Here is a 13,497-nt window from a genome sequence, read left to right on the forward strand (position 1 = left end):
CTGTCAGATATAGTCTATTAGTAAGTTCTGACTTCTTCTGCAATTGGTGAATTTCCTTAACTGAATGTGACATATACAGTAATTCCTCATTTAACACGATAAATGCGTTTCTGAAAATGTTCGTGCTAAGTCAAAACGTACTATGCAGGGTCAATTTTCCCATTAAAAATAATGGAAAAGGTGAGGGCTGCGTTTCTGGTGGTGGTGGTGAAGTCAATTTTTTGTTGGTGCTGGGTCATCAACGTCAACATTAGATAGCTAGCAACACAAGTTACTGCAGTTTGTTAAAAAACAAAGATACACACGTACGTGAGCGGAGAGCTTTGACCACGTGTATTCATCCACTCATGCACATTACCACTGTTTTTACCAACTTATATCACCGTGTGAAGTAGTCTGCCACTTAATTATTTTCATGTTATTTTGGGGACAGTTGTATTATTCGAAAAACGTTCTCTAAAAAAATTGTGCTATTGCGAAAATGTGTTAAGTGGGCACGTGTTAAATGAGTAATTACTGTACCTTCAAAATTAAGCATGGTTGAACCACTGTAAACAATCCACATTACAAATGAAAGAGCTTGATTCAATAGAGCATTACTTTAGTTTTAATCGTGGTGTGGCTCTAGTGATTTTACACAAATAAACTGGAATAATGCGGTGAAGAATCAAGCCAACAATATTTTAATAGTAACTAATATAAGATGGGTGAAAACAAGGCCAAAGTTAAGCATTTCTGAAATTTATGAAAGATTTTCATCATGTTCAGCAGGGCTCGCTGAACTGCGGAGAGCCCCGCTCGCCAACCGCACTGTCCGGCGATCTGCGCATGCGCAGATCACATGAACCCGGCTCTTCTGGGTTGCAATCTAATGCATTGTCATACTCGACTGCATTATTTGTCAAGCCCTGACTATCAGACTCATATTGCTCTCACTCTTGTACTTGACAAAATTACTCACATTTTGTAAATGATTTCAGGGCTAGAAATCATAGCCTCACATAGCCATGCTGACTAGTGGCCTGTCTTTTACCCACAGAAGTGGCACAATACAACCAAAAGCAGTGCAGATTTCATACTGCTCCAAATTTGCCTGGAGGAGCTACCTCCAGAAAGGGAGAGAAAGGAAGCTTTGACTTCAAGTCCACTCAGTCCTTTGATAACAGCATGCTAACAAGGGTTTTAATTATATGACAATTTGCATTGTTGACACTTGCCCATTGGAACTGGACTCAGATCACTCATGTATCACATAGGCCATCACATCACCATCAGATGGTAATGTATCCTACATTGATCTGAACCAGTGACCTGTGATGAAAGGTTCCATATTCCATTATTAATTCTCAGGTCAGCCCAATCTCCCAAAACTCATTTTACACTGGAAAGACAGGACTGTAACTGAATTAATTAAATGAAATGGGGAAAGTGCCTACAAAAAGAGTAGGTTCCTTAATTTAAAAAGACAACCCCAAATATTTCAATAAATATGTGAAGTCTTTCTGCCTTTTACTGAAATGCATATACACTTGAACCTCTTTAATCCAGCTATCCTAGGAAACTGGGTATACCTGATTAAAGATTTTGCCAGGCCAGGGTGGGTGCTGCAGGATCTGGGCATGAGGGGATGGGCATGGGTGCTTACCTGGTGCCCTACTCCTGGAGGCGCAAATAGCTCCAAGACCCTGCTGCTCATAGGCACCGCAACCCCGCTGATCCCACTGTGGTGGGAAAAGGCGCAGGGAAAGCGCGTTGCTGTGCTGCCGTTTTCCCAGCTGGCCCTGACGGAAAAAAGGCTCCCATCTCGATGTGGATTTACAATTGAAGGCATGCATGCGTGCTAAATTGCAAGCTTCAGCAAGCTAAATCTGCAAGCCTTGCAGAATAGGTTGCTGCTCTTAACGTTATTTGGGCACACCCACAACACAAACCCATAATTACACCCCCACTTAGGTTCTATAGATACATTCTCCTTTGTGTAATGGAGGATGGATTTTGGCAGATAAAAGAATTGCTGGAATTCCATTGTTGCATATCCCCAAATGATAACAAACTTCCCTACCCAGAGGAAGCAGAACTGATGCTTCAGCAGCGAAGAGATGGCATAAACTCTGATAATTACGACCAGACCTATCCTGGTGGTAATCACCTTGTAGGAGAAAGAAAGAGCCTAAAGCATAGGCCTGGTGTAAGGTCTGAGGCGTGAACCAAAGTAAGCAAGAGTTATACTATGAGTAACATGAACTTGGTACTAGAACTGCTAGCACTGCTAAAAGCACATGAAATATGTAAATACATCCCATCAAGAGTACAAGGACACTCCAACGTAGCACATGATAAAAATAGTTTAAATAGTGATATTATGTCTGAAACAACAGGAGTGAAAGCATAACAACAAATGGTGAATAGGAATGCTTTGGAGGAAAGTACTAGGGGAGGTACATTTTTGTCTATAAATGTAGGGGTAACTCAACTTAACTTTGTACCTATGACAATGAACCCATACCGTTGTCATAAGTACAAATACATAGAGGCTCAGGGGCTGTCTGGCTACTGACAATTATTAATGTACTATGGCAACCTGAGAGCAGGCAGCTGCCAAGGCCTCATGGAGGGCAGATATGCAGGGAGCTGGGTAGGTGGTTTTATGTTCCCGGAGTAGGCTGTTAAAGACTGTGGCCCAGCTGAAGCCTGTCTGTCATCAGCCTGAAGAGAAAGGCTAATTGGAACACCCGCAGCCACTTAAGATGGATGCTCGCACTATAAAAACACTCCCTCGGGCAAGGCTAAGCGGGAAGGAGAAAAGAGATGGACTAGAGGAGAAGTGAGCAGCCCAGCGCAAGAGAACACACTTGAAACAGCTGACATCAAGGTTTGCTCCACAGCATCAGGGAGGAGGTACCGCAGGAAGGGTTGGGGAAGTGGCCCAGGGAGGGGCTGCTGCTCAGGGGGCAAGAGACAAGCTACACAGCCTGCTCGGGGTTGCCCCCACCCATAGGGCCCTGGGCCGGAACCCGGAGCAAGTGGGTGGGACCGGGTTCTCCCCAACCCTCCCCTCCAGCTGGAAGGGCCAGTAGGGTGTGGAAATAAGAGCACACTGGACTGGCCAATAATGAAAAAGGCTCTGGTAGTGGGGTACTCTCACTTTTGTGGCAGCATTAGGGACATCGTGAGCCTCTGAGGCACACAAAGACCTGCCAGGAAGCACAGGACCCACAGGGCTTAGCCCAGACTTTGCCACAGTACTTAATGTTAAGTATCAATGTAATGTTTGACAATAAACCTAACTCAGGTGCCTTCGTATCTTATCTGAGTCTGTGGTCTTTGGGGGCTCTCTTGAGCTATTATGCAAGCTATCTGTGCAGAAATGGCATGATATACTAAGGGAGAATTCAAAAATGCACACAATCAAACATTTATCATTAGTGACGGAGAAGATGACCTGTCAGGACGCCACACCATTGAATCCTGAATTTACTATGCTGTAATTTACTATACTGATCCACTACACATCTGTTATCAGCTCATTTCCTGCCAGGAATAAAAAGACAGACACAATCTTTACCTGTGAAGTACCACTGGCTTTTCCACAGGATGTCCCAGAAGATCCTGAATACTGTCCCACTGTAATTAATCACATTAAAAGGGTGTCAGAATAAAAAAGTCACATGAAAGGTTCTCTTTATACACAGGAGGTTCATGTGCATTTTGGTTGTAGTGCTGGTGCAAACCACAAGGCAGCACAGAATGCCATGAACTATGAAGATTATGTTTAGAGAGTGTTTTGTGACTGAAGCGGCTGTGGCTAGACTTCATCCCTTTTCCGTAAAAGGGATGCAAATTAGACACATCGCAATTGCAAATGAAGCGGGGATTTAAATCCCCCCTGCTTCATTTGCATAAACATGGCTGCCGCTTTTTTCCAGCTCGGAGCTTTGCCGGAAAAAAGCGCCAGTCTAGACGCGGATCTTTCGGAAAATAAAGCCTTTTCCGAAAGATCCCTTATTCCTTATTTTAAGAGGAATAAGGGATCTTTCGGAAAAGGCTTTATTTTCCGAAAGATCCGCGTCTAGACTGGCGCTTTTTTCCGGCAAAGCTCCGAGCCGGAAAAAAGCGGCAGCCATGTTTATGCAAATGAAGCGGGGGGATTTAAATCCCCGCTTCATTTGCAATTGCGATGTGACTAGTTTGCATCCCTTTTACAGAAAAGGGATGCAGTCTAGACACAGCAAAGCCAGCTTTACTCATAAAAACCTGCAACTAGGAGACTGCTTCAAATTTAAAACTAGTTTCCATTTTAGATGGCAAGTTGAATTTAATTGAAGAAAATAATGAAATACTATTTTGATCACTATGGATTTCATGGCAGAAATACAAAGTGCTGTGTCCAATATTTTAAGGAACTCTTTCAAAGAATAAGGCATCTGAAATTTCCCACAAGAAGGCACTCTCTTGAAACTTTGCTGAGATCAAGTTAGCATCACTGTCTATCCTTACTCACAAAACCATTGGTTGGCTCAGCATGCAAGATTTGACTGCACTATATTTCTGACTGTGTTAAGAATAAAAAGCTTGAATGACAATTTCACTGAAAAAAATCCAAATCTGTTAAAAATTGAAATTAAATTTTGATGGAAGAGTAATTTGAATTCTCTTATTTTAAAAGCCATGTTTCTCTACTGTTGTTAATTCTGTGCATCATCTACCAACAATTTCGCTGGACTGGTTACATGGTCCAGATGCCTGATCAACGCCTCCCAAAACAGATTCTGGGAGGAGTGTTAGGGGCCAGAGGAAGCAATTTAAGGACATGTTGAAGGCAAACATGAAAAAGTGTGGCATTAGTGTTGACATTTGGGAGAACATTGCCCAGGACTGTCCCTAGTGGAGAATGGTACTCCACAATCTGAAAGGTGACGCCGCAGCGCAGACAAGGAGAGGAGAAGGAAAAAAGAGCAACAAAAAACTGCTCCCCTCCAAAAGCCACCAACATGTGCCCCTTTTGCGATAAGACCTGCAGCTCCAGAATTGGGCTGGTCAGCCATCAACAGATCCACAAATAGGAGGGTGACAGGAAGATGTCCTACTCATTATTGAGTGACCGCCAAAAGAAAGACATTAATTCTGTGACACGTGGTAAGAGTTCCACATACTCAGCAGCCAAGCTATTTATTTTGGCAACTGTCCTTGTTGGTTTTATGAAGACTCACCTTGCTGTACGTTGTGCATGTTTCAGTCAGTGAATCCGCACTATCTGTGGAAGGTAAACAGAAAAGGCTCTTAAAACAACACAATATAAAAAAACCAAAAAAAAGCCCACTGACTAAACATAAATCCATCAGATTAAACAATAGCACTGGAGACGTAGATTTGCCTATTCGCTATTTTAAAAAGTAAGTCTTAAAGCTTAAATGGCTTCTAAGAGAAAGGAAATATAGATGCAAGAAAAACAAAACACTACTTATTTCTCTGAACCTTGGATTGACTGTACAGCATCAGGTAACATGCATAGCAGTAGCAACTCTTGTGGATAAGCTACTTTGCAGCCAGGCGTGGCTGTAAAAAAGTAGTGGTCGCCGCTATGGTTATCCATGTCTCCACAGATATCTGGAGACTGCAGCTCTTGTTGGCTACTAATCTCCATTAATGGCCGGTGGGAATGGTGGGAAGCAGCATGGACTGCGATACTGCTTCCCGCTGCTCCCATTGGCCGTGAACGGCAATCCACAGGCAGTTGCAATCACCCGATATTTGCCACCAGGATGGGCAGATCTCAAACCCTAAAACTCCCGACGCAACCTCCCTACCTTCAGGGGCCCTCTTATCCTTTCTACATTCCAATGGCGCAGATAAACATAGAGGTGAGGATTAATCCTGGTGAACCAGACCTGGCCTGCAGGACGGTATTTACCCACCCCTAGATTAAGCACTGTGTACATTTAAGAAGCCAAGTTTGACAAACCCTCAGATTTGACCCAATTAGTCCCAAATCAATATGGTTTTAAGTTCTCCCTCTTTCCCTTGCTTTTATCCCAACTCAGATTCTTGCTGCTGCGACTTCCATCAAAGCACCATGTGTTATTCAGACGAATGCTCTCCATGTTGTCAAAAGGTACAATGACAAAGGGATCTCTGGCAGCAATTTAGCAAGCATCCTACATCTTTTCTAGGATATTAAAGCCTCGGTTAAAAAAAGTACATACACGCATGCTTAACTGTTATGCAGGAGGTAGACAAGACTATCATAAAGGAAATTTTGGCCTTAAAACTTATGTCTCTTTAAACATGCAAGTATCCCCACATTTTAAAGAGATTAATCACATGCTTGAAAGTTAGGCACACATTTAAAGACCTTGCTGAACCAGGGCCTATAGGCAACAAGAAACTTAGGGTGCAAAGTCCTAAAATCTCTCCTGAGCCCTGAGATTTCAGATGATAGTTATATCAAGACATATGCCACATATTGTAGGGTCATAGTTATTCTTATAACAAATTCAAATTTAAATTAAATATAAACAAACAGGCCTTATGAGTTGTGACGGGAAAGGAGTTTTATGAGTGACTGTCAAGATAACACTTAAATTCAACAACAGAGGTAGATTGGAATGACCAGATCAGATTCACATTGCCTTACAACTTTTGGACCTTAACGGACAACATTATTTATGTTAACAAAAGCATGCAGCAGCAATCCTCTAGAAAAGTAGCAATGCCGTATATTAGTTACGCCACTGAAGGCCTACTCAGGATCAAAAAGTTAGCTTAAAATGAAGCTGGAGTGGCTAGAGAACTTAAATCTTTAAATACTTTCCTTACTACACATATTATAGAACTGTTCAAAGATCTCTCTTCCCTACTACTGTCAGCACTTCTATTATCTTCTGTTGTTCAAGGCTTTCTTTTACAAACCCATGGAGCAGGACAATGGATTACTGACCTCGCTTAATGGCTAATGGAATCTTGAAATCACAACGATGGTATCTAGAACATTGAAATTTGAAAACTGTTACAAAACACAGGAAACAACAGAAACTAAGTAGCACAGATTGACCAAGAAATGCTTTTAGTGAGCAGTTTACTTTGACTACCAGCACACCAACACCATCCCATAGTTAAGACATGGTGTGCAAATAGTTGTACACAAAACATTACTGCACTGTAACAGTCCCATGTGGATGAGGTAGGCATGAACTTAAAAAGTCCAAAGTTTGCACTGCTGTAGTCAAGATAACTACAAAAATTAGAAGTCTGAGAAATAAACTCAAACCACTAACTGAACCAGCTATCTCAGCAAAAGCCTACCCACAGCTGAAATTGTAAAAAATTCCTTTTGCTACTACAGCTTATTTCATTCAGCTAGATGGTATGAGCTCTACTGGCAAAATAATTCTGTTGATATAAATCATGTGTTCTCAGGAGGGCTAGACAAAGCTTATGAAATCATATACTGATATGGAAAATATGAAGTCAGAGGCTTTTATCAGATGGGGAAAATAAACAATCGGAAGTTTTAAGAAACAGTTTGCAAATCATTCTCTTTTGTAATGCACAGGGAGGAAATGAAAAATTCTAGTAAAAAACTGCAAAACAAAACATCAATTTATACATTTTTGCCCGTAGTCATCACCAGTTCTTCAAAGTAGGAAAAAATGGGAATACTTTTGGAAGAATACCATGTTTCTGGTTAGATTATGTGACCTTACAGTTCTCAGTCCTTACATGAACAGCCACTAAAATATCTACAGGTTCTTTATAGACTGTTGCAACATACACTACATTCCAGTATATTTGCTTTTATAGTTAACAGCTAGAACTTCCCAAATGCGGTTTCGTTTCTACTTGTCAAATATACAAATTCCACCTTGTACAAGCACTGCTTATAATGAGTGAACTAATAACTAACTATTTGGAATTAAGTTTAAAAATGTGCTAATGTTCACGATTATCCTAAGAATTATGCACACTTTATCTGTGCTGTGATGATTTTTTTGAAACTTTATGTGGAATGTGATTTAGAAGTAGTGCTTGCTGTCCTCTTTCTAATGTACACTTATTAATGCACAAGCATGAGATAATTAAGACAGCTTAAAAGTTTCGTACAAGTTGCCACATGAATCAAACCTGCTCAACAGAAACTACAGGAACTACAGAAGGTTGACAAAGGATTTACTACGGACAGATTTTGCATTTTCACAAACTACTATACTCACATGTTAAAGTTGTAATGACCAGGATAATTAGTATGCAGGACAAATTTCTTCACCTTGTGAGTATTTGCATCAAAAAGAATATCCTGTTGAAAACAAAGGAGACAGACATGAGCAAACAGTTTGATGAGAGAATGTCGTTTTTTTCTCAATATGCAGTAAGGAGTGTCTAGCTATATATTAACAGTAAAAAAACAAAATAAAAAAGCCTTTACAACATAAGAGTGACATTTTCAACTATAATTATATGGCTAGAGTGATGCTGTAATTGCTAATGCTAGCAGCCTGTCTGAACAAGTCTATTTTATCTGCCTATTCTAGTTCACTTTACACTGAAGCAAGATGGAAAGCCAACATTCTTATGACACAAATTACATAAGGTACTAAACTGCAGATGAACGTAAGAGGAAAAAATTGTTGCCATCTCCTCAGAAATCAACTACAACAAAAAGTGAGGCACAGGAATGGAAAAATAGTATCTGGTCAGTGTAGGTAAGGTTAGATTTCAGAAACAAGGGCCTCAGTTCTTACATGGGGGTAGGCAATAATTTTTGATGGGGGGGGCACCACTCCTAGAATTTGGAAAGTGATTGAGGGCCACACTCTTCCATGCTATTAATGGAGGAAGTATAGGGATAGAATAGCAAATAACCCATTGATATGTAGGTAAGATTCCGAGCCACGATCTCTGGTTAAGCTTTTCCACATAGGCCCACACTGCGCAGCCTGGGCAGAGGCAAAAGGCCTAGCCAACAGACAATGGGCCCTAGGAAAAATACAGAAAAACAGCCTCGCCCATGTATCACAAATGGAAGGAGCCAAAGTAGCATAACATTAGGTGGGAAGCCATAACTGAACACCCTTATCATGAGTTTCACACACACAAAGAATGCCAAAGCCCTGAAAGGGGGCCTCATAGTCTGCCATCCTGTATGGGAAAGAAAAACAGTTGCCTTCCAAAGGCCAAGCACAGATTTAGGGAAAGGCCTAGCATGTCACTATGAGACGACGCCCTCCCTCCCTAACAATCCAGGCTCCCAGATACACCAGAATGATGCTATAACAACTGCTTTGCTGTATACCTGATACTGTCTTTTTGCTTTATATCCCTAGATAACACCTATGAACCATACCCTGCACTTGTCAGGAAAGCCCTGTCACCACTCCTATGGATTCCAAATGGAAGGTAGCATATGCATTGCAAGGCAATGCTTGGGAGAAGGGGGGGAAGGAATACTTGTGTTTTAGCAAATGTGTAAACCTGAGCTATGGGTGGAGCTACTATGTAATCTCTAAGGGTATGTCTACACTACAAAGTTAATTCGAACTAACAAACGTTAGTTCAAATTATCTTTGATAGGCGCTACAGAGGCAAACCGCTAGTTCGAACTTAATTCGAACTAGCGGGTGCTTAATTCGAACTAGGTAAACCTCATTCTACGAGGACTAACGCCTAGTTCAAATTAAGTAGTTCGAATTAAGAGCTGTGTAGCCACTTAATTCGAACTAGTGGGAGGCTAGCCCTCCCCAGCTTTCCCTGGTGGCCACTCTGGGCACCACCAGGGAAACTCTTCTGCCCCCCTCCCGGCCCCAGAGCCCTTAAAGGGGCATGGTCTGGCTACAGTGCCCGTGCCAGGTGCAAGCCTGCCAGCATCCAGCCAGCAGACCCTGCACCTGGCACGGCACGAGCCAGCCACTCGCTGCCACCCAGCCCTCCGCCTCTTCCCAGGACCAGGCTGGTGGCTCCCAGGAGCCTGCCCGGGGCCGCAAGAGGCGGGCGCCCGCCTGGTCTACTGCAGACACCGTGGACCTCATCCACGACCTCCGTACTAGGCACAGGAAAGTGGCCGTCTAGGGTAGGATAGCTTCCAGCCTGGCCACCCAGGAGCAGGTTTGCATGAAAATCAAGGTGGTCCACTGAGACCCCCGACCCTGAGTTTAGAACGGCCGTACTGGGTCAGACCAAAGGTCCATCTAGCCAAGTAACCTGTCTGCCGACAGCGGCCAACACCAGCTATCCCAGAGGGGATGGACCGAAGACAATGACCAAGCCATTTGTCTCGTGCCATCCATCTCCAGCCTTCCAAAACAAAGGCAAGGGACACTCCATGAACCCAGCCTCCATGAATTTATCTAACTTCTCTTTAAACTCTGTTCTAGTTGTAGCCTTCACAGCCTCCTGCAGCAAGGAGTTCCACAGGTTGACTATTTGCTTTGTGAAGAAGAATTTTCTGTTATTAGTTTGAGGCCTGCTACCCATTCATTTCCTTTGGTGTCCTCTGGTCCTACTATTATGGGAACTAATGAAGAACTTTTCTTTATGCACCCACTCCACACCACTCGTGCTTTTATAGACCCCTATCATATGCCCCCTCAGTCTCCTCTTTTCTATGCTGAAAAGTCCCAGTCTCTTCAACCTCTCTTCATATGGGACCTGTTCCAAACCCCTGATCATTTTAGTTGCCCTCCCCTCTCCCACCCTCTCTCTTCCCCTCTCCCACCTCCTTTTCCCAGTCTCCCCGAGTTTTGTTCAATAAAGAGAGTTTCTATTTTTGAACACACGTCCTTTATTTTGTACATCAGGAAGGGGGACTAGGGAGGGATAAGTGGAAGAAGGTGAGGGAGGAATGGGGTACGAGCCCCCGATGGGGAGGACTGGGGTGGCTCTGCGGGCTCCTCTCCTGCAGCCCCCCGACTGACCCCCCCCGGATGGCAGCCTGCGGCAAGTGCAGCTGGGCTGATGGTCGAGTGCTGTGATGTGCCGAGTGTGGGCATTCAGGGCACTCCAAGCAGGACTGCTTTGCTGTCCCTCATCGAGTTAGACGAGCAAGTGGGGAACCCCTGAGAACAGTCTGTCTGGGGTGGAGGTCGGGACCCTTTAAGCACAGCCCTCAGCTAGCCTGAGACAGCAGCTCCACGCTCTAAGTCCTAATCTGATGCCCTGCCGGCACTGCTTCCAGCCATCCTTAACCTCGGTTCAGGGTCCACTCAATGTGGACATGCTAGTTCGAATTAGCAAAACGCTAATTCAAATTAGTTTTTAGGTCTAGATGCACTAGTTCGAATTAGCTTAGTTCGAATTAACTAATTCGAATTAAGTTAGTTCGAATTAGTGCTGTAGTGTAGACATACCCTTAGACTATTGACTTACCGTGTTCATATGTCCTGCTGCCAGAACCTATCCAGGGGCTCAGGAACTCCCACCCCGTCGCTTCTCTCCGCCCGCTGGCTCCCTATATAATCTACTGTAATAAAGTGCTTAGCAGTGTTCGCTGAGCCCAAGTGGCAAGGTGACACTCAGCCAGCACTGTGTGTAATAAACCCTCCTGCTTGAATCTATACGGTGTCTACATTTTTCGTTTCCAACAGAAGGTACAGGGTATAGGATGGAAGTTGGGTGCAGAAGGGAGCTTAGGGTAATACACGGAGTTTGGGTGAAGGAGGCAGTTGTGACCTGGGGCACTGGATTGAGGTGCAGGGGGTTGAATTGTGATCTAGGACAGGGAATTGGGGTGCAGGAGGGAGTGCAGGGAGTTGGGTTGTGAGCTAGGGCAGGAGGGTACTATGATTTGGGGCAAGGGATTGTGGTGCAGGATCTGGGAGGAAGTATGTGGGCAGGAGTGGGGAGCAGAGGTTTGGGGGGTGGTGGTCCTGGGATGCCAGATGCAGGCTCTGGCCAGGAGACTTACCACCCAGCAAGCCCATTTCTGAATCAGCCTCCCTGCCTGCCCTGCCCCTGCACAGGCTGCAGCCATGTGCTCTGTGAATAACTACGAGCCCTTTGTGGTTCGTGGCTACCTGGTATTGAAACAGGAAGCTCCCATTGGCTGGGTTCTGGCCAGAATCCAGCCAATGGGATTGTGCTGGGGGCAGGAGCAGCTCTTAAAGCTTTCTCCCTCCCCTCTGGGTTAATTTTTTAAAGTGAAATTGCTCCTCAGCCATGTTTCTGAGCGGTGTGCGGGAGGGGCGAAGCAAGTGGGGAGCTCTCTGCAGTGTCCGCGGGCCAGATCCGGCAGTTTGGCGGGCTGGATCCGGACTGCAGGCCATATTTTGCCCAGGCCTGTCCTACACATTAGGGGTAGCACCTGATCAGAGTGTTGGGAGGGATGCCAAAGCAAAACATTCAAAAACCGCTCCATGGATTATGGGAAAATGGTAAAATATTGTTGTTCAAATCTGACTTAACTCGAGCATTTGCAATCCCATTTTCATATTCAAAGATTCTTGAGGAAGCTACTGAGAGTTCTGCACAGTGTTAGTACTCGTATCAAATGCCAGTTTGAGATACTTAGTCATTCTGAAGGATACACTGGATGGCCAATTCAAATTGAAAATAGATTATTTATGGAAGTCTCCAACTTACCACTCCAAGCGTGAAATAATTAAAAAAGTAGTCATTGCACTTTGATGGAACCTGCTTATGTGGGGAGGGTGAATGAATTTTCATCTGCAAAGAAATTCACATATAGATTTATCAGTGCTTACCATAACTAAATTATTATCAATACTTTAATTTTCTGTAAAAACAGGTTTCACACTAGTGTCCATACATTTTCCTTATGATTCAAATTCTAAATTATCTTTGTACAAATTATTGTATGTTTTAATACTGTGAGAGAGCTATACAATCTGAACTAGGTACTAACCAAACTACTGAGGGATTTCATTTCAATTAGGAGATACGGGAATTTTATGAGAATATTTATGTAGTAGTCAGCTCCCCACATCTTCAACAGGAGGAGCTGGAATTTTCTAGCACTGAAATAAGATTATACTAGAGACTCTACTAACTAGTGGCATTATACAGCTAGCAAATAAAAAAGATTACTCAAAACTGAAGGAATCCACTTTTAAAAACTCTGTTCTCATAATGTTAACACACCATATATCCCTGCACCCAGAAGTCAGACATGGACAAAAATAAAAAAAAAATTGCCTCCTTTTAGCAGTAAAATGACAAGAGTAGATATCAAAGTCCTCCAGGTATTTGTGGAAAACTCACTTTATTGCCTAATATAGGTATATATGCCTCCACCTACACATTTAGTGAAATAAAGAACGAGGCAGGAGTAATTCAGAGTTTAACAGTGAAAATTAATGTGTTAAATAAATATAAATTATAACCAGTTTTAAAAATGTAAAGTCTCATGATTACTGCAGGACTTCCAGCTGCGGATCTGCATATACATAGTGCGCATATGTTTTCATGTTGAAATATGTAAAAAACATGCCCACAAATTATCTTATATGAATATAAAAAGAAAAAATAAACTAGATGCCCATATAGTTG

General features: G+C 43.1%; 1 protein-coding gene across 4 annotated transcripts in view; it reads right to left on the minus strand.

Annotated features, from left to right (window-relative positions):
* PHAF1 (phagophore assembly factor 1) overlaps positions 1 to 13,497 on the minus strand; it is a 98,126-nt gene that overhangs the window by 5,419 nt on the left and 79,210 nt on the right. For all 4 annotated transcript variants that reach the window (XM_075940357.1, XM_075940355.1, XM_075940358.1 and 1 more), the window contains exons 11-15: positions 12,571 to 12,654; positions 8,211 to 8,293; positions 6,938 to 6,981; positions 5,211 to 5,254; positions 3,566 to 3,624 (exon numbers count right to left, since the gene is read on the minus strand). In XM_075940357.1, the coding sequence (XP_075796472.1) occupies positions 3,566 to 3,624; positions 5,211 to 5,254; positions 6,938 to 6,981; positions 8,211 to 8,293; positions 12,571 to 12,654 (314 nt within the window). The remainder of the gene's footprint in view (positions 1 to 3,565; positions 3,625 to 5,210; positions 5,255 to 6,937; positions 6,982 to 8,210; positions 8,294 to 12,570; positions 12,655 to 13,497) is intronic.

The sequence above is a fragment of the Pelodiscus sinensis genome, chromosome 12, assembly GCF_049634645.1.
Source record: "Pelodiscus sinensis isolate JC-2024 chromosome 12, ASM4963464v1, whole genome shotgun sequence".
Taxonomy (NCBI): Eukaryota; Metazoa; Chordata; order Testudines; family Trionychidae; genus Pelodiscus; species Pelodiscus sinensis.